Here is a 21704-nt window from a genome sequence, read left to right as displayed (position 1 = left end):
AGTTTAAGCATGTAGGTGCCTATTGCTTTTGCAGAGATTTTAGTGCCGTTCCCAACTCGCACAACCATCTCCCTATTGCGCAGTGACCTGCTCCCTGCTAGTCCCTGCATCGTATTACAGATATGTTGACTAGCGCCTGAATCAAATATCCAGGAATTGGAGCTCACTGTAAAAGCACTCTCTATGATGGAAATAGTCTCTTCAAAAGTTCGTGTCATAAGGCTCGCAATGCGCACCCTGTATTTCTTCTTCCAATGTTCATCCTTTCCACAATGAAAGCATGTTCCTTTGGATTTTATTGCCTTCCTCTTATGTAACATTTTCCTTGTTATTGCATCCTCACTCCTACTGTCCTTTTTGAAACCTTTTTCAAATTTACAGCACATGTCAATCATCTCGTTTAAAGTATGATCGAATCTATTCACTTTATAGTTTACAATAAACTTAGTGAAATCATCCAAGAGAGATGCAAGGAAAAAGTCTTGGGCCATTTTCCCATCGATGGAAGTTCCTAAACTTTGAAGATCTTGAAAGATCCTTTCCATCTTTTGTCCATGTTTATGGACCGATGTCCCCTTTGCCATTTTGGCATTCATTAGACTACAAACATTTGAGAATCGTACATTACTGGTCTCATTGTCATGCATCTTATGCAAACTTTCAACCATGGCACATGAAGTGTCCATGTGCTTATGTAGCTTCATAAGCTCATCACTAAGTGAAGTGAGGATTAAGCTTTTGGTTTGTAAGTCATCCTCATAGTGTCTAACATAATTTTGACACTCCTTCTTTGAAGCTAGTTTCGTAGGAGGTACATGAGGAGGGGATTGCTTAAGCACATACAATATGTCTTTCACCTTTGAGACATTCTCAATGTGGCGATACCAAGCAAGGAAACGTTGGCCCCTAAGGCCCCTTTTGTCAAGTATAATGGTGGGTATTATTTTAGGCATGTCGTTAACTACATAACATAACAGAAATCGTATTAGATTGTTTGTTTTAAAACTACTTGATTGGGTCTTAAATGAAATAGTACCACCCACTATTTTTGGCAAATTCCACATCCCTCAATGGAATTCGAGAGTTATATTGAACTCTTAGCGGGGTATGGGAGGCTCACCATTACCAAGCCCACCTCACGATGATACGATATTGGTTAGCAAAAATAATGATGAGAAAATAACGCTTTATTCATTTACAACTTTTGTAATTTCCCATCTTGTTTGGCCTCTAGGGAATGATGCCTCACGATGATACGATATCGGCACCATTGCACTTAGTTAAGTCATTCCCACCATGCTTAGTTCGTGAAGGGGTTCAAGAATAGCCTCACAATGATATGATATCGGCCATCCTCGTTGCCTACACTCACCTCATCATATGTTTATGGACTCCTCTTGGATGTAAGCACATACTTTGAACTTCCCCATGATAGGGTGAAGCCGGTGTAGGAGTCACAAACGATTGGAGCCCACCACGGTCGAAGGCCTACGAAGAGATGTTCAAAACATCTCTCGCTTATCAACTTAATATTCGTTTTGTTGAGGGAGTAGTGTTGGGCTACATCAAAATCATTTTAATCTTATTAAAAGAACTTGGGCCTATCACAACTATTGGTCCAAGTTAATATTAATTAGTAGCATATAATACTCCCACTGTTTCGTTGAAACAAGCGAGACTGTATGGAACTACTAATGAACGCATTGCATCCTCATATGGACTATATAGTCATATTAGGTTATAGGATGATTATGAACCGTTTGATTTGATCCAACACGAGCCTTGTGTTGGACATTGGGTTTAAGGTAGATAGTTGTTGATTTTAGTTACGCGTTTATTCTAATTAAACCGTTATTTCCTATTGGGCGTTGGACCCAACTATTCCAATTTGCATACATTTAAACAAAAAAGGAATACTTGAAATAAAGAGAAGGGCTTATGCCCTTTTACAACACATAAGATGGACTTATGTCCATTTACAACAAATTGAATTAATCAAATTACATTCAAATCTAAACTACTTAACCCAAACATTCATAATGTAAAGCGGCCAATTACATAGCTCAATGATCGAGGCCTTTGGTTCATAATCACCCTTTTCTTAATCAATCACATTAACTAAGAAAGCAACTTAAACAATTGGTTTTCGGATTCATAGAATTGATTTAAATGGAACTATTTGAAATGAAAATCCAATTCTCATTAAAGAGACAAAACCATTTTGTTCTCATCTTATTTGGGCCAAAAACAATGACCTCAACAATTGGGCCATTATTTAATAAACAAAAACTTTTGGGGTCACTTTGTAAAAACACAAGAGTCCACAACTTCATGTAATTACAACTAGATCCCAAAATTTTAACAATGTAAAAACATCATTAAAGGAGCAAAACAATTTGTCCTTTAGAGTTTTTGGGCCTTAACGTAAAAATGTAAACTTTTGGGCCAAAATACAAAAACACAAAAGTATCAAAACTTTATGTAATTGCATAAAAGGCCCAAAATCACCCCCACTTGGGGTTGGCCGGTTTTTAGAGTGAAAAAGGAGTGTGAAAGGGTTTTTGGCAAGTGGTGCATGCATGTGCAATATGCAAGTGGAATAGGTGGGTGAGGATAAAGGTGAATGAGATGGGTTGTAAGAGAAATGTTTTGTGAAACATTAATAGCATTTATCATCCTCACCAATAATCCATCACCCATAAAAAATAAACCAAAACTTTATGAAAAACACCAAACACTTTGAATCAAAATTCCAAACATTTTTGTTCTTGGTAAGAAACTCAAGAACATTGAAGAACACACATGAAAACTCATAAGAGCTCCATGAATGTTTTCACTCATTAAAACTCAAATTTTTACAACACAAAAGGGGGTTAATATCCTAGGGTACTTAGGGGTTCCAAAAGTCACTTTAAAACCATTTTAACAAGACAAACATGAACCCAAAAACCACCCTTTGGATTTGGCCGAATTTCCCAACAAACATGGCACCAAATTTTAGTTCCAATATTCATGCTTAAATGAAATACATCTACAACATTTGAGATGCTAAATTTTCAAGTAAAATTTATATTCAAAGCAAGAACAAAGCTTGTAACATTTACAACATTTAAATCACAAATCATGAAAAATCACAAAACCCAAAAGGATTCACCATAAACTAGGCCTAGGCTCTGATACCACTTGAAGGAAAAATTTTGTCCTAGCTAAGAACATGTGAGAATAATTGAACACATATGCAAACTATTAACACATTAAAGTAGGCATGCATTAAAAAACAATTCTAAAACCCATGACTTTCAAAGCCTAGTGAATGGTGAACCATAAGACTCTTTAACAACATTAAAGAGAAGGTAAGATTTAGAGATTTATTACCCTTGAAGCTCATCCTTGTTTACACAAGGGATTCACCCAAGTGGAGGGCCTTCAAGTCACCTCCTAGTTCCTTGGATCTTCCTTGTGATTTCCTTCCCTTTTGTGCTCCTTTGCTCCTTGAGGATGTAAGGAAAGGATCTCCAAAAACACCAAAGGTTTGGTGTCTCTAAGTCTCCACACCAAGGATGAGATGTGAAGACGAAATGGATGTCTTAGAGAAGAAAAGATTGCTAGCTAAATCCTCTCTAAGTGGCCGGCCTCCTTGTAGAGAAAAGAGAGAAAATGTTTCACCTCTTTGCCTCAAAGAAAACCCTAATGAGAAATAAAGCTATAAAGTTGATTTTATACTTCATTTCAAGTGAGTGGCAAACTTGTAATTAATCCAAGTTTGCAACCATCACCCTTATGGCCGGCCTTACTTAAATGATTGGGCTTATTGCCCATTTTGTTTTAGTTGTCATACAACTTGAACATAATGGGCCTTGTGGACCAAAACACTTTTGGGCCCCGAAACCCAAAACCAACTTAAAAGCCCAATACGAACCTTTCGTTAAATTAATTAACTAATTAATTAATCTTGACCATTTTTCAATTAAACCATTTAATTGCATATCCATTTCATTTATATTTCTTCACTTTCATCCTTACTCGGTGTACGATCCATTAGGTTCCAATTAGTGAGGCAGTGGGCGATTGGTACTCTTAACGATCGATTATGAATTGAAACTACATTTCAATTCTCCCTTTGATTAAGATTAGTGTTTGTTAATCTTCAGGGCTTCCACAAACCATGAGTGACACCTAGCAGCATGTCATGGTTACCTAAGCTAAGTAGAATTGGTTGGAGAACCTATCCAGTTACAACTACAACGCAATACGGTCATTCTCTAATACAATACTCTTAATCACATTGTTTGAATGATAGTTTGTTTCATGTCTACTATCCAATGTGATACTTCTCTATATGATTCAATTGAATATGATTTGGAACAAATTTCCTAAGTCATATTCATTTGCTTTGGCCAAAGACTCTCGAATCATATCTTAGAGTATTCTCCTTCCACCATGGAAGGTTAGAGATCCCTTGTTGTGCATTCATATGCCTACATGACTAGATAACTTGACCCCAACAATGCCGTGGACACTCTCAATGGAATGCCTTTGACATGATCAAAGATCAAGGACCTAACCATTAGACATCTATGATGCCTCAGGTCAAAGGACTACTTTGCATATTGCAACTTACGAGTTCTTACATGACATGTATGTTCGAACTCTCTTTTGATCATTGTTCAGTGTTCTCGATTACTCTTTCGAGCACCTATGTGTTTTTCTTAGTGTCAAACACTAAATGACTTGAGACTAGTCATACTTACACTTGAGTCGACATAACACATACTAACCTTAGCGGATTGTCAATGCCCAATTGGCAATCCTATGGCTAGGAACTTTTTAGGAATGAATATAAGAGAAAGGTCTCGTTAATCTAATACATTCCTTGGATCAAATACATTCCTTGGATGCCCTTATTGCTTAAACACATGATACTATAAATAGTGATTAACAATAAGCTTTGCCCTTCATTAAACATTTAATAGTTTAATACATTAAGTATTCCAAAAGCTATTACATCAAATGAGTGGCTTGGTAGGCATACTTCCTACACTTCGGGGCTTGATCTTGATGAACAGTTGTGTGGATTTCTTCAAGGATTTGACAAAGAACGAAGAGAGCTTTCTTGATCCTTTGGGATTCTTGGGAATTTGGGAGGTTGGATGCTTGAAAGCTTTAGAGTTTCATAGCTTCAAGGATTTGGGGAATTCTCTTCCAATTTGGTAGTAGAGAAATGTATGTGTCCCTTGGTCCTTTGATGGAGAAGCCTATTTATAGGCTTTGAGAATGAATCACCACCATCCTTTTTTTTGGTGAAGTAAGTGGATAATGTAGGTGAAATGAGTGGAGGTTTTAGGTGAAGTAAGTGGATGATGTAGGTGAAATGAGTGGAGGTTGTAATTTTAATGCATTGGTCAACATTTATTTCACCGAAATTTCGATGTCTACAAGTGCCGCTACTTCAAGGTGTGTCGTATACATGTGCTTGTCACATTTAGAAGATGCATTTTGAAGTCCCTTAATGTAGATGTCGATCCAAAGGCCGTCGAGGCTTGATCTTGAATTGGGTTGGAAATTTCCGTCGGGGCTTAATCTTCAATTCTGCTGAAGATTTTCTAGTTTCCTCCAATTGTTGATTTTCCACAGGTTTAATCTTGTACTAGGCTGGAGGGTTTTCTAGTTTCCTCCAAAGGTCTGAACTTGCTCTTTTTATCTGGAGCTGAATTTGATTCAAGGGTGGTGGACACTTGATTTTGAATCGGACTTGTGATTTCTTCAAGGGCCATTGGGGCTTGATCTTGAATTTAAATAGGTCCACATGCGATTTCTGGATTTGGACACATGGTAGGCAAGTAGAAGGTGAAGGTGATGGTCTGTTTCTTTGTTCAATCTTTCTAATTCATACTGAAGATGGTTAGCGGATGAGGTCAAAGGTTGCAAAAAGTTTGCTATGAAAGATCAAGTAAGTTTGCGGCATTTTCATATGAACCCCGAGCAGTTTGGTTAACGGTATGGTCTTTAAGGGTGGTGGACATTTGATCTTGAATCGAACTGGTTATTTCTTTAAGGGCCATCGAGGCTTGATCTTGAATTTAAATAAGACCACGAGTAGTTTTACCTGGCAAGTAAGATTCGGCTTTGTTGGGGATGAACAAGCACATGTAGTTGTTGCATTTGCTAATTATCCCTCAGCTTGATGTTTCATTCTCACTCGTCTTATCTGTTCTCCAGGTAGACGTGGTATCTTTTCTGGGAGAACATCAACAGTTGAAGATGAGTACTCGAGAGTGATGCTAGGTAAGTAATCAAGGAAGGGGTTCCAAGTAGTTGGCTTATAACTGGAAGCTTGATTCCAAGTGTCGACTGATTGCTCTCATTCTCATTGTCCTGCAGGTAAGAACAAGGACAAAGGAAAGGACATGGAGAAAGCATGATATGAGATACTTTAGCTATAAGCCCTGATGATATGAGATACTTTTTCTTTTGAAGAAGTAGTGGTGATTTGATGGAGTTGCACGGCGAGGCTTTGCTCTTAGGTGATGGTGCCAGCGAAAGTTTGTTGAAACTTCTCGAGCTCTTCGATTAGAGCAATGATGCCGGGCTTGGATTTGACTTAGACTCCTACGTTTGGATTATGCAGTTCTACAGAGAAGGATGTCGTGCTATAGTGACCTATTCCAGCTTATCATTGATCATTCTGCTTCAATCTCTTGCATAGCAGAAGTGGTGCGCAACCTTTGCATTTGAATGGTCCTTCATAACATCACTTCTCAGCGACTCATCCATGTTTGGCAGCTTCAGTGTAGAGAGCCAACATCATATCAACTGTCCTAAAGTATTCCCTGAGGAAATTCGAGACCTATTGACAGTTGAAGATGAGCGCTCGAGAGCAATGCTAGATAAGTAACCAGGCAAAGGTTCCGGGCAATCAGTTCCAGATCGGAAGTTTGATTTCAGGTTCCGACGCATTGCTTTCTCTCTCCTTGTCTTGCAGGTAAGAGCAATGACAAAGGAAAAGACAGGGAAAAAGCATGATATGAGATACCTTTTCTTTAGATCCTAATGATATAAGATTCGTTTGCTTTTGAAAAAGTAGCGGATGAATCATCATATGAATTTGTTGCGCTTATCTCCATATGCTTCTATGTATCATTTTCACATGCCTTATCTGTTCTCCAGGCAGATGTGGTATTTTCTTTGGAAGTACATCAACAGTTGAAGATGAGTACTTGAGAGCAATGCTAGGTAAGCAATCAGGGAAGGGGGTTCCAGGCAGTCGGTTCTAAATCGGAAGGTTGATTCTAAATGCCGGATGATTGCTCTCTTTCTTCTTGTCCTATATGTTGGAAATATGCCTTGAAAGCCAATCTTTGGAAGAAACCTTTCAGGACAATGAATGTGTGTATAGATGACTCTTATACATAAAAAAGGCAAAGATACTAATTAGGACTCTCAATAAACGATATATGTCCTAAATAGTGAATCCATGGACAATGGATTGATGTAAGAAGTAATCTAATGGTGTTAGACTACAGAGACCTTCTTCACATAACCATCATGTCCAAAAAGGTTCCTGGTCATATGATTGTCAGAGGGATACTGACAATGCAAAGACCAGTACATACTGTGTCCCTTTCAATTGGAAGGATGGAAAGTCTCATTGTTGGAAATGTGCCCTAAAACCAATCATATGATGATACTTTACGGACATTTCACATGTTAAACTAATCTAGTTTAATATCAAGGGCAAAGATTATTGTTTGAGCCGTCTCATATAAATGTTATATGCTTAAACGATAAGTCGAAGGAATATGTGATTGGGAGAATGCGATCTAAAGAAGTTAGATTCATGAGACAATTCTTTCGTAGACACATCCTAAACATTCCTGATCATAGGATTGCCAATTGGGCATTGACAGTCCGTTAAGATCAGTATGTGCTGTGTCTTCTCTCAAGGAGAGTGACTAGTCTCGAGTCATTGGTATGTGTGACATCAAGACAAGTACGTAGGTGCTCAATAGAGAATGAGTTCACTAAACACGATCAACGAAGAGTTCTCATATTCATGTCACATGAGAACTCATGGTTGGGATAATGCAAAGTAGTCATTTGACCTGAGGCATCACAGTTGTCTTGTGGTTAAGTCCTTGATCTTTGATTATGTCAAAGTCACCCCATCCGCGGGTGTCCACGGCATCGTTAGGGTTAAGCCACTTAGCTATGGAGGCAAGTGAATGCGCAACAAGGGATCTCTAACCTTCAAACCGTTTGGGGGAGAATACTCTATGATATGATTTAGAATCTTTAGCCAGAGTATGAATGAGATTTAGGAAAGTCGTTCCAAATCACATTCAAGGTAATCATATGAGCACACGAATTACATTGGATAGTAGACATGAATAAACTATCAAACCAAACAATGTGGTCAAGAGTATTGTATTAGAGAAAGACCGTATTGCATTTGTAATCCTAAACTGAATAGGTTATCTACCTCTTCTGATTAGCTTGGGTAACCATGATATGCTGCTAGGTGTCACTCTTGGTTTGTGGAAGCCCTAAACGTGTATAATCACTAAAGGGAGAATTGAAAGTAAGTTTCAATTCACAATCGATTTGAAAGAGTCCACTGCCTCGTTAAAAGGAACCTAATGGATCGTACACCGTGTAAGGTGGAGATTGAAGAAACAATGGAGATGAGTAAGAATAATTAAATGGTTTAATTATTTATGGCAAGGATTAATTAATATGTTAATTAATCAAACGAATAAGTTCGTTAAAGACCTCGGGATAGTTTTGGACCTTAAGGCTCAATGGGCTTCGAACGTCAAGCCCATTGACTTAAGTTGTATGACAATTTAATGAATAAAGATTCACAAAGGCCCAAAAGCCCAAATCCCTTATGTGGCCGGCCATGTGTGTTGAATTAGGGTTTTTTGGGTTCTTTAGGTCATTTAAAGAAGTGACTATATAAAGAACTTTATAGCCTAAAATTCATTAAGGGTTATTTTGGAGAAAATTGGAGAGAACATGTCTCTCCTTTTCTCTCTAGGAGGCCGGCCCCCGTGGAGGGTGTATCTAGCAATCCTACTCCTCCAAGGTCACTCATTTCTACTTAAATCTAACCTTGGTGTGGAGACTTAGAGGTTCTCAATTTTGGGAACTTGGAGAAACCTATTCTTCCATCCAAATCCATAGATCTAAGAAGCAAGGAATGAAGGCCCTCTCCTTGGGTGATTAGCCTTTGCTTATGCAAAGAGGAATCTACAAGGGCATATAAATTTCTCAACTCACTTTGATTTGAGTTGAGTCTTGGTTCACCAATCTACTAGGCTTTGAATTTCATGGGTAATGTTTTGTTTTTGAATGCATGCAAGCATGATTCCGCCTTTTAATTGTTAAATGCATGCTATAGATGTTATTTAAATGAACATGTTTTCACAAAATAATCCTTCAAGTGGTATCAGTAAATGAACATGTTTTCACAAAGTATCTAGCAACATCAATAAGCATGCAATTAACAATTAAAGGCGGAATCATGCTTGCATGCACTTAAAAACAAAACATTAACCATGAAATTCAAAGCCTAGTAGATTGGTGAACCAAGACTCAACTCAAATCAAAGTGAGTTGAGAAATATACCTTTGTAGATTCCTCTTTGCATAAGCAAAGGCTAATCACCCAAAGAGAGGGCCTTCATTCCTTGCATCTTAAAGCTATGGATTTGGATAGATGAATAGGTTTCTCCAAGTTCCCAAAATAGGGAACCTCTAAGTCTCTTCACCAAGGAGAGATTGGAGAAGAAATGAGTGACCTTGGAGTAGTGGGATTGCAAGATGCACCCCCAAGGTGGCCGGCCTCTTTAGAGAGAAATGGAGAGACATGTTCTCTCCAATTTTCTCCAAAACAAACCCTAATGAATTTTAGGCTATAAAGTCATATTTATACCTTTATTCATTTGAGTGGCAAACTTGTAAATAAGTCCAAGTTCACTACCCTTAGCATCATGGCCAGCCCTAGGGTATTTTTGGGCTAATTAGGCCTTTGTGAATCATTATTCATTAAGTTGTCATACAACTTAAGTCAATGGGCTTGACGTTCGAAGCCCATTGGGCCTTAATGTCCAAAACTATCCCGAGGTCTTCAACGAACTTATTCGTTTGATTAATTAACATATTAATTAATCCTTGCCATAAATAAATGATTAAACCATTTAATCATTCTTACTAATCTCCATTGTTTCTTCAATCTCCACCTTACATGGTATGCGATCCATTAGGTTCCTTTTAGCGAGGCAGTGGGCGATTAAAACCATTTTATATCGATTGTGAATTGAAACTTACTTTCAATTCTCCCTTTAGTGATTACACACGTTTAGGGCTTCCACAAATCATGAGTGACACCTTGCAGCATATCATGGTTACCCAAGCTAATCAGAAGAGGTAGAGAAAACCTATTCAGTTTTGGGATTACAAATGCAATACGGTCTTTCTCTAATACAATACTCTTGACCACATTGTTTGGTTTGATAGTTTATTTATTCATGTCTACTATCCAATGTGATTCGTGTGCTTATATGATTACCTTGAATGTGATTTAGAACGACTTTTCTAAATCTCATTCATACTCTGGCCAGAGATTCTAAATCATATCATAGAGTATTCTCCCTCAAACAGTTTGAAGGTTAGAGATCCCTTGTTGCGCATTCACTTGCCTCCATGGCTAAGTGGCTTAACCCCAACGATGCCATGGACACCCCGATCGGGTGTCTTTGACATAATCAAAGATCAAGGACTTAACCACAAGACAACTGTGATGCCTCAGGTCAAAGGACTACTTTGCATTATCCCAACCATGAGTTCTCATGTGACATGAGTATGAGAACTCTTCGTTGATCGCGTTCAGTGAACTTATTCTCTACTGAGCACCTACGTACTTGTCTTGATGTCACACACACCAATGACTCGAGACTAGCCACTCTCCCTGAGAGAAGACATAGCACGTACCGATCTTGACGGACTGTCAATGCCCAATTGGCAATCCTATGATCAGGAACATTTAGGATGTGTCTACGAAAGAATGGTCTAATGAATCTAACTTCATTAGATTACATTCTCCCAATCACATATTCCTTGGACTTATCGTTTAAGCATATAACATTTATATGAGACGGCTCAAACAATAATCTTTGCCCTTTATATTAAACTAGATTAGTTTAACATGTGAAATGTCCGTAAAGCATCATCACATGATTGGTTTTAGGGCACATTTCCAACAATCTCCCACTTGCACTAGAGCCAATCAGCTTGGTCATCAGTGATGATACCTCTTCTGTAGTCATTTCATAAATGGCTGAGTAGTAGGCCTAGACAATGGATATCTATATGTTATCCATAGAAGCAACCTTGAGAATAACGACGTCACCATTATACATGATTCTCAATCATGTGGTTCGGTCTCTCATATGAGTTCGGATCTTGATGAGACCTTGATTCCCTGGCTTGAGCTATCGCCCCATTAGTGTCATACACTTTCTGGTTGGAACCGAATAGAGAGTTCATAAATGAACTTTCCCATCCAAACAACATTATTGTAAGCTTCTATATGGCAATATATTTTGCATTCATAATGGAACACACTAAAGTCATTACTTTAATGTTTCCATCCAAATATCTCTTTAGTCATAATAAAGAGATATCTGTTTATCTCTTCATTCATAATGAAGAAACATCCAATGATGGATTAGATTCATAATCTAATACATTTACGCTTCCATTACGTTACTCTAATTCTTCCTCGATCTTTGAGGAATTTATCCTTTAGTATTTCTTAAATACTTAAGGACTCACTTGACAGTTGCCATGGTTCTGATCCTGGGCTTGCACTGATATCGTCTTGTACCGTTCTAGGTACAACTCATATCAATGTTTTTCATACAATATGAAATACATAAATCACATTTATGCGTATGCATAAAGGATTCTATTTACGCATTATTTCTTTGGGAGTCAAAAGGGGCACGTTCCCTTTGAGAAGGGCAACTTGCTAGTCACACTAGAGTCATCCTTCTAATTGAAGTTTATCATCATATGAGAAACTTCCTAGCAACTTTTGTCTATTATTAGGGATTGATATAATCAAATTATATCTTGAAATCTATCAATATAGATTTCCATCCCATGTATATAGACTATGTCTCCCATATACATTCTATCTTCATATAATGTTTAAAGTCATAACTTTAACGAAGAAATATTCTTTTCATTTCCAAAATTAATATATCATATATACATTCATATATATCACATAATTATTTATATATATATATATATACAAATTTAGGAAAATGATTAACTCCCACTAATCTTTTGTAAACCTAGTAAACAAAAGATTCTTTTACATCTTTATGAGAAATCAAACGATTTGACCTTTCTCTCATAAGACGCTTATAGCTCCCACTAGCTTGCTAAGATCCATGATGGATGGAGGAAGTAAGTACCATCTGCTTTCGCAGAGATCTATATTTGATTCACGTTCCGAATGTGAAGCACCCTTTCCTTCTCTCATATATCTTCTACTTCTTATTAGTCACACTTTTACAACGATTGTAAAATATAGTTACTAATACGGAATCGAGCATTCAAGTAGAAGAACCAACTGTTTTGAACTATTCAAGAACATTTTACAACACCTTTGAAAGGTGTGTTCTTGACACTTGCAAGACATTTCTTGCAAATACCCCTTCCAATGTCCATCCTTTCATAAAGAAAGTTTGTTCCCTTGGAGTTAATTTTATCTTCTTCATTTGACTTCTCCTTTGACTACAATAGTCATGGTCCCTAAACTCCCACTATCTCTCTTGAAACTTATTTCAATTGTGTTATACACATCAAACATTTTGGAGAGCATGTGGTTATTGTTCACTACATAGTTTACAATAAACTTAGTGAACCATAAGTATAGGGACATAAAGGTGAAGTCCTTGCCTAGTTTCCGTCTCGTTAAGTGGTTTATCACTTCAACATTGATGCGAATAATATAAGCACACAAATTAAACCCTCTTTTGACAATTGTAGCAAAGTATGTAAGTAGGGATCGTTCTAAACCGAGGATTAGGAGGGTTTGCTAAAACCTCTAAACTGACTCAAAAACAAAAAGAAACAAAGTTAAAAATGTAAACAAAAGACTTTAAAACAAGAAAGTAAAAGGGGGATTTGGGTTGGTGAAGTTGAAAGTAAAACAAATAAACTAAAACTTAAATAGATTTTTAGCTAGGCAGATTATAAAACGAATTTGAGAAATAAGATGGTGGATGGATTAGTTAGAGCCCCTCGTAGAAGTATTGCAAAAGAAGTTCCTCCTTCATCTGATGCTGTGGACAAGAAGCAACAAGAGATTTAAAACGTTCATAATAAGTAGGAAAAGATTCACCTTCCTCTTGTTGAATTCCACTTATCCTTTTCCGTAGGAGGATGACTCGAGAAGTTGGGAAAAACTTCTCCAAGAAGGCCCGTTTCATTCTTTCCCATGATGTGACGGTTTCGGGTGCCAATTCGTACAACCAATCCTTCGCCTTTTCCAAGAGAGAAAAAGGGAAGGCTTTCATCTTCAAAATACTCCCATCGACATTGACGGGGGTCATGCTCGAACACACCACCTCGAATTCTTTCAAGTGTTTGTTAGGATCTTCCATGGACAACCCATGGTACTTCGGAATGTGGTGTAACAAGCTTGACTTCAATTCAAATTCTTCTGTCTTTCCTCGGGCTGCTACGGGGTATTGGATACATAGAGGCGCGGCATTGTCCAATCCCGAGGCTGAAAGTTCTTTGATTGTTCGATTGTCCACCTCCATGTCTTTTTCTGCCTCCTCATTTTCTTCAAATTTGGATTCAGAACTAGAACTAGGTGGATTAGGTTCTGGTACTTTCCTTTTCCTTCTCAAAGTTCGTTCAAAATTGTCGTCAAACTCCGATATATGTGCACGAACTGGTTGAGAACTACGAGTCATAAACTAGTACCTGAAATAAACAAAATTAAATAAAATTAAAACTAAAATTAAAACACAAAAAAGAAATAAAAAGAAACAATGGGGATTTAGCAAAGTTGCTAATCCCCGGCAACGGCGCCAAAATTTGATGCGAATAATATAAGCACACAAATTAAACCCTCTTTTGACAATTGTAGCAAAGTATGTAAGTAGGGATCGTTCTAAACCGGGGATTAGGAGGGTTTGCTAAAACCTCTAAACTGACTCAAAAACAAAAAGAAACAAAGTTAAAAATGTAAACAAAAGACTTTAAAACAAGAAAGTAAAAGGGGGATTTGGGTTGGTGAAGTTGAAAGTAAAACAAATAAACTAAAACTTAAATAGATTTTTAGCTAGGCAGATTATAAAACGAATTTGAGAAATAAGATGGTGGATGGATTAGTTAGAGCCCCTCGTAGAAGTATTGCAAAAGAAGTTCCTCCTTCATCTGATGCTGTGGACAAGAAGCAACAAGAGATTTAAAACGTTCATAATAAGTAGGAAAAGATTCACCTTCCTCTTGTTGAATTCCACTTATCCTTTTCCGTAGGAGGATGACTCGAGAAGTTGGGAAAAACTTCTCCAAGAAGGCCCGTTTCATGCTTTCCCATGATGTGACGGTTCCGGGTGCCAATTCGTACAACCAATCCTTCGCCTTTTCCAAGAGAGAAAAAGGGAAGGCTTTCATCTTCAAAATACTCCCATCGACATTGACGGGGCTCATGCTCGAACACACCACCTCGAATTCTTTCAAGTGTTTGTTAGGATCTTCCATGGACAACCCATGGTACTTCGGAATGTGGTGTAACAAGCTTGACTTCAATTCAAATTCTTCTGTCTTTCCTCGGGCTGCTACGGGGTATTGGATACATAGAGGCGCGGCATTGTCCAATCTCGAGGCTGAAAGTTCTTTGATTGTTCGATTGTCCACCTCCATGTCTTTTTCTGCCTCCTCATTTTCTTCAAATTCGGATTCAGAACTAGAACTAGGTGGATTAGGTTCTGGTACTTTCCTTTTCCTTCTCAAAGTTCGTTCAAAATTGTCGTCAAACTCCGATATATGTGCACGAACTGGTTGAGAACTACGAGTCATAAACTAGTACTTGAAATAAACAAAATTAAATAAAATTAAAACTAAAATTAAAACACAAAAAAGAAATAAAAAGAAACAATGGGGATTTAGCAAAGTTGCTAATCCCCGGCAACGGCGCCAAAATTTGATGCGAATAATATAAGCACACAAATTAAACCCTCTTTTGACAATTGTAGCAAAGTATGTAAGTAGGGATCGTTCTAAACCGGGGATTAGGAGGGTTTGCTAAAACCTCTAAACTGACTCAAAAACAAAAAGAAACAAAGTTAAAAATGTAAACAAAAGACTTTAAAACAAGAAAGTAAAAGGGGGATTTGGGTTGGTGAAGTTGAAAGTAAAACAAATAAACTAAAACTTAAATAGATTTTTAGCTAGGCAGATTATAAAACGAATTTGAGAAATAAGATGGTGGATGGATTAGTTAGAGGTCCGTTCTTCACACATGACACACTTGTACATGAATCGATTTCCAATTGCTTTTCAATAAACTATGATGCTCAACACTCCAGATTGACCGTGATGCACAAATTAACCCTCAGATTTTCCTTTACTTATTGAATTGGATGAATGCATGTGACAATCCAAATTATTCTCTAAAAGTCCCCTATATGAATGCATAATAGAGATACAATCAGAGATCATTACGTTCAATGAAAATCATAAGTGTTGACGAGGCAATTGTAACTATGAATGCATGATACGTTTGCCAAGAATTCAATTAACGCGATTGTGACAAGCAACCTTCACTACTCATGAATATAAACTTGTAACAATTAGGTGAAACTCATTTATATTCTAGCATCTAATTCATGTATGAAAACTAAGTATGCATCCTTAATAAACATACAAGAATTAGTTATGAAGAAAATAGATAATTGAATTGCAATCACAACTTATCAAATCACAATTGGAAGAAATCAATTCATATCATAAGCATGTTCATGGCTTCAAACTTCCCCCTAACTAAATAGGGGTTTAGTTCCTCATGTTCACAAAGCAAAGATAAATAGAATTATACATTGAAAACAAAAGAAAGAAAACACCTAAACGTTCCAACGATCCATGTTGGATAGCAAGCACGTACAAGAACTTTCCTCTTCTTCTTTGTTGCAACACAAGGTTGGAGAATTGTTAATTTTTGGATGTCCTCAATGAGGCTGCTGCCATGGGTATTTATAGGGAGATGATGGACTTGTTTAATTCAATTTTCTGGTGTGAAAACAACAAGGATATACGGCAAGCATGTGGAGAATAATGGTGGGTTAGGTCTTGAATCATTCACTCAATTTTATGGTGTGAAAGCAACAAGAATGCACGGCAAGCATGTGATTTTAGGGATGAATCATTTATTCAATTTCCTAGTTGGTTAGGTATTGAATCATTCACTCAATTTTCTGGTGTGAAAGCATCAAGGATGCACGGCAAGGATGTGATTTTTGGTGTGAACATGGTTTTGAGTGGAATTTTGGTCAATCCTTCTAGAAACCTATCCCTTCTTGCAACTTGTATTTGTTTCACCAGATTTTTAGCATGTTCATTTGATGTTTTGACTTCAAATTCGTCCAAACTCCTTGCTCCATGCATATGCACTTCATTCCAAGCCCAATTTTGCTCCTAAAAGCTCCAAAATGCTCATTTTTGCATACTTTGACAATAAAACCTGAAATTGCACGAAAATGACTTTAAACACTAAACTAACTAAGGAAAAACAACATAAATGCATGAGAACAAGCCAATTAAGTCGCATAAAAATGCTCCTATCAAATTCCCCCACACTTAGCTTTTGCTAGTCCTCGAGCAAAACAAAGAAACAAAAGAAAAACAAAACGAAACCAAACAAACAAAAACAACCTAAACCTTCCAACGTTTTCCTTAGGAATTTCCAATGCACATGACATGTTAAAGATTATCATTCCCACATAATTGAGTCAATTTAACACTTAAGCACATACTTAATCATAGTCACTACTTACTAGTTCACATTTAACCAATTCAAACAATGTTTTGAATGTAGTAACATGCCTTAGAGAATCCACTCAATTCCTTACTGGATACACTCTTATTTTCACACAGATTTTCTAACTACACTCCCTATACTAAGTACATGTGAGAAGATTGATGTAAACATGAAAACGAACACTCACACATGTTATAACAAAAGAAGCACTTTTCTGGAATGATTAAGCATTTATAGATATGATCTCATGAATGGAATGCTACTACTTAGATGCGAGAACCAGGGACATCATATGCTCAAACCAATCCCAAACTCCACATATTGAAATACATAACACTCAAGATAGAAGTTAAGGATTGTAACGGGGCTAAGGGGTATTGGTTAACAAAGAAAGGTTAAGGATAAACAAAAGTTCTTAAAGCGATAGCAAACAAGTAATGAACTTGACACTTAGAATTCACTTTTGCGTGCAGAAAATCACTTAGACACACAAGGGGATGAAATACACAATACTTAGGGTCTAATTTAACTTTTTGGACCCTTTCTTCAACAACCAACACTTGTGAGTTATTTCTTACTTATTTTGACCTCTTTTTCATTCTTTTCACATTTTTTTTTCTCTTTTCTCGTGCCCAATTCTTGATTTTGGCACAAATTCCCACACATAAATCCCTTCCCCCACACTTGTTTTTTTGCACAAAGGAATTCAATTTGAATCATGCTTACTATACTTTAAGAACGAGGGTATGGATAGTCCTAATCTAGGCTAGGTGAGGGTAATGTGGGTTAACAAAGAAAAGGCTAAACAAAGCTCAATGGGGTTAACACCTACAAAACATAATGACATAGGGATTCACGGCTTTTTGGCTAAGGTGGTGGTCACTACACAACTTTATCTTGAATATGTGTTATGCTAATCAATAACATGCTTTGAATGAAATGGGCATGAGTTCTAGTGTTTGGAACTAAATGATGAAACGCCTTCTAAGTAGCAACCAAGCAAAGAATAATGAGATCATGCAATGACTTTAGAAAACAAAGAATGCACAGATTTTGACTCTCCAAATAAACGTTTAGGCTCAAGTCTCACAAGGTTGTAGCATTAATTTGAGTTCCTTCCTTCAACTGATTACATGTGAATTCATAAGTTATAACCATAACCAAGCATAAACCAAAGAGTAAATCAAACTTTTATCCATGTTTATAACTTTCTTTAACCGTCATGCAATTACAAACTAAATCCTCATCATTGTGTTGGAAGGTACCCTAAGACACAAACAAACACACAAAAAACAACTCTTTTTGGGTTTTTAAAACAAATTTTCAAATTTTTATGGGATTTTCGAATTTTTGACTCAAAACACACTACAACACAACAAAACAGCTTAAAAACAGTGAAAAACAACATTAGAAATTATGAGTGAGAAAACCCTACGAATTTGCATCAAAACACTTTGGTTACCCCCCCCACACTTAAATCAAACATTGTCCTCAATGTTTCAAGCATATACTAACACAAATAACAAACAAACAAACAAAACAGCAACTAAGCAATTTAACATGGCATAAATGAAAACAACAACAAAGGGAAGGGTTTAGGAACGCAAATCTGGAATTTGTAGTGCTCTCTAGGTCTTCCTTTGTTGCATGCATGGGTTGCCTCCCAAGTAGCGCTTGCTTTAACGTCGTACAGCCGGACGAAGAACCCATTCACTCCTCAATGGAGTCCATGGCATGCAAGGGAATGTCATCCACGGTATGCTCCTTAAAGTTCTCGTAGTACGGCTTCAAACGATGCCCGTTCACCTTGAATTCGTGTCCCGTTTTCAAGCTTTGGATTTGGACTGCACCATGAACAAAAACATTAGTAATAACAAAAGGTCTAATCCACTTGGAACGTAACTTATCGGGAAACAAACGTAAACAGGAATTGAACAATAGCACTTTCTGCCCAATTGCGAACGTTTTGCCTCTAATCATCTTATCATGGAACGCCTTGGTCTTTTCTTTGTAAATGCTTGCGTTCTCGTATGCCTCGTGCCGTATCTCATCAAGCTCATTCAATTGGAACTTCCGGTGACTCCCCGCTTCATCGAGGTTCATGTTAAACTTCTTGATGGCCCAATGAGCTTTGTGCTCCAACTCAACGGGGAGATGGCACGGTTTGCCATAGACAAGCCGAAAAGGGGACATTCCAATGGGTGTCTTGTACGCCGTACGATACGCCCAAAGTGCATCATCTAACCGTAAACTCCAATCCTTCCTCGTTGGCCCAACGGTCTTCTCTAGGATTTGCTTAATCTCACGGTTGGAAACCTCGGCTTGGCCATTAGTTTGAGGATGATAAGGCGTAGAAACCTTATGATTGACATTGTATTTCCTCAATAACGCCTCAATGGTCCGGTTGCAAAAGTGTGACCCTCCATCACTAATGATCACTCGTGGCATGCCAAACCTTGCAAAAATGTTAGTTCTAATAAAATCTGCAACCACTTTAGAATCATAAGTCCGGGTGGCCTTTGCTTCCACCCACTTTGACACATAATCAACCGCAAGCAAAATATATATAAAACCATATGAAGAAGGAAAGGGACCCATAAAATCAATACCCCAAACATCGAAAATTTCAACATTTAGGATAGAAACCTGCGGCATTTGGTCCCTAGCACCAATGTTACCCATTCGTTGGCATTTATCACATGTTAAGCAAAAAGTTCTAGCATCCTTAAAAATACTAGGCCAATAAAATCCACATTGTAATACCTTAAGGGCAGTTCTTTGTGTGCCAAAGTGCCCACCACATGCATATGTGTGACAAAAACTTAAAATTGAACGAGATTCAGAATCATGCACACAACGACGAACAATTTAATCCGGGCAAAATTTCCACAAATATGGATCATCCCACACATAAAACCGTGCATCATGCCTAAGTTTATCACGTTGGTGCCTAGTGTAAGTGCTTGGAATTCGTTTTGTCACCAAAAAGTTCACCAAATCAGCATACCAAGGCTCACTAACCTTTATGGACATCAATTGTTCATCGGGGAATGTCTCCAAAATCGGCAAAGCCTCCTCATTATGCACCATTCGGCTCAAGTGGTCAGCCACTACGTTCTCACTTCCCTTCTTGTCACGAATCTCTATGTCGAACTCTTGAAGTAGCAACATCCACCGAATTAGCCGTGGCTTGGCCTCCTTTTTGGTGAGCAAGTACTTCAATGCTGCATGGTCAGTGAAAACAATTACTTTAGTACCAATTAGATATGATCTAAACTTATCTAAAGCAAAAACAACGGCAAGAAGTTCTTTTTCTGTAGTGGAATAGTTCAATTGTGCATCATTCAACGTCCGTGAGGCATAGTAGATGACGTGTGGCTTTTTGTCCTTCCTTTGTCCCAAAACAGCCCCTAAAGCGTAGTCGGATGCATCGCACATAAGCTCGAAAGGTAGGCTCCAATCTGGTGGAACAATGATGGGTGCCGTGGTTAACAACTCCTTGAGTTGATTGAATGATGCCGTGCACTCCTTGGTGAATTCAAACGCCACTTCTTTTTGTAGGAGACGGCAAGAGGTTGTGCTATCTTCGAAAAATCTTTGATAAACTTACGATAAAATCCTGCATGACCAAGAAACGAACGAACCTCTCTAACCGAAGTCGGAGAGGGTAAGTGACGTACTAGATCTATTTTGGATTTATCCACCTCAATGCCGTTTTCAGAGATAATATGCCCTAAAACTATGCCTTGTTTTACCATAAAGTGACACTTTTCCCAATTTAAAACGAGGTTAGTTTCCATGCATCGTTTTAAGATTAATGTGAGATTTTCCAAGCAACCATCAAACGAATCGCCAAAGACACTAAAATCATCCATGAATACCTCAATAATCTTCTCAATAAAATCTGAAAAAATACTTACCATGCATCGTTGGAACGTGGCCGGTGCATTGCATAAACCGAATGGCATGCGGCGGTAAGCAAAAGTACCAAATGGGCATGTGAAGGTGGTCTTTTCTTGGTCTTCCGGAGCTATGACAATTTGATTATATCCCAAATAACCGTCAAGAAAACAATAAAAAGAATGACCGGCTAACCTTTCTAGCATTTGATCGATGAATGGTAGTGGAAAGTGGTCCTTCCTTGTGGTGTTGTTGAGCTTCCTATAGTCAATGCATACTCTCCAACCTGTTTGAATACGGGTTGGCACAAGCTCGTCCTCGGCATTCTTCACCACAGTGACTCCGGACTTCTTTGGGACAACTTGAACCGGTGAGACCCAACGGCTATCTGAAATTGGATAAATCACCCCATAATCGAGAAGCTTTATAATCTCATTTTTTACGACTTCCATCATTGGAGGGTTGAGTCGGCGTTGAGCCTCTCGAGTTGGTTTAGCCTCCTCCTCTAGAAATATGCGATGCATGCACGTTGTAGGGCTAATTCCCTTAATATCGGCCAATGTCCATCCGATGGCTGTTTTGTGCTCTTTCAACACCCGAATCAACTTTTCTTCCTCTAATGCCGTGAGTGATGAAGAGACAATGATGGGCAATGTCTCTTCCTCTCCCAAGAATGCATACTTTAAATGATCCGGCAATGGTTTAAGCTCAAGAACGGGGGCCTGAATCACAGAAGGTAA

The 21704-nt window shown here is 37.9% G+C and overlaps 1 protein-coding gene across 1 annotated transcript; it reads right to left on the bottom strand.

Annotated features, from left to right (window-relative positions):
• Positions 1-18774: 18774 nt before the first annotated feature.
• LOC139193086 (uncharacterized) lies at positions 18775-19257 on the bottom strand. The gene is made up of 2 exons (XM_070816046.1): positions 18990-19257; positions 18775-18908 (listed from the first exon to the last, which is right to left on the bottom strand). The coding sequence occupies exons 1-2, from the start codon at positions 19255-19257 to the stop codon at positions 18775-18777; spliced, it is 402 nt and encodes a 133-aa protein (XP_070672147.1).
• Positions 19258-21704: the final 2447 nt, after the last annotated feature.

This window comes from Malus domestica, chromosome 16 (genome assembly GCF_042453785.1).
Source record: "Malus domestica chromosome 16, GDT2T_hap1".
NCBI classification, from domain to species: domain Eukaryota; kingdom Viridiplantae; phylum Streptophyta; class Magnoliopsida; order Rosales; family Rosaceae; genus Malus; species Malus domestica.
The sequence above is the reverse complement of the archived record's forward strand: the minus strand, read 5'-3'. Positions and strand labels throughout refer to the sequence as shown.

Bases quoted from the DNA above. Each gene is read 5' to 3' on its own strand.
- LOC139193086 (XM_070816046.1), bottom strand. From the start codon at position 19,257: ATGTCCCCTTTTCGGCTTGTCTATGGCAAACCGTGCCATCTCCCCGTT. The intron at 18,909-18,989 runs GTTTACGTTTGT...TTCATGGTGCAG, and splicing joins AGTGCTATTGTTCAATTCCT to TCCAAATCCAAAGCTTGAAA.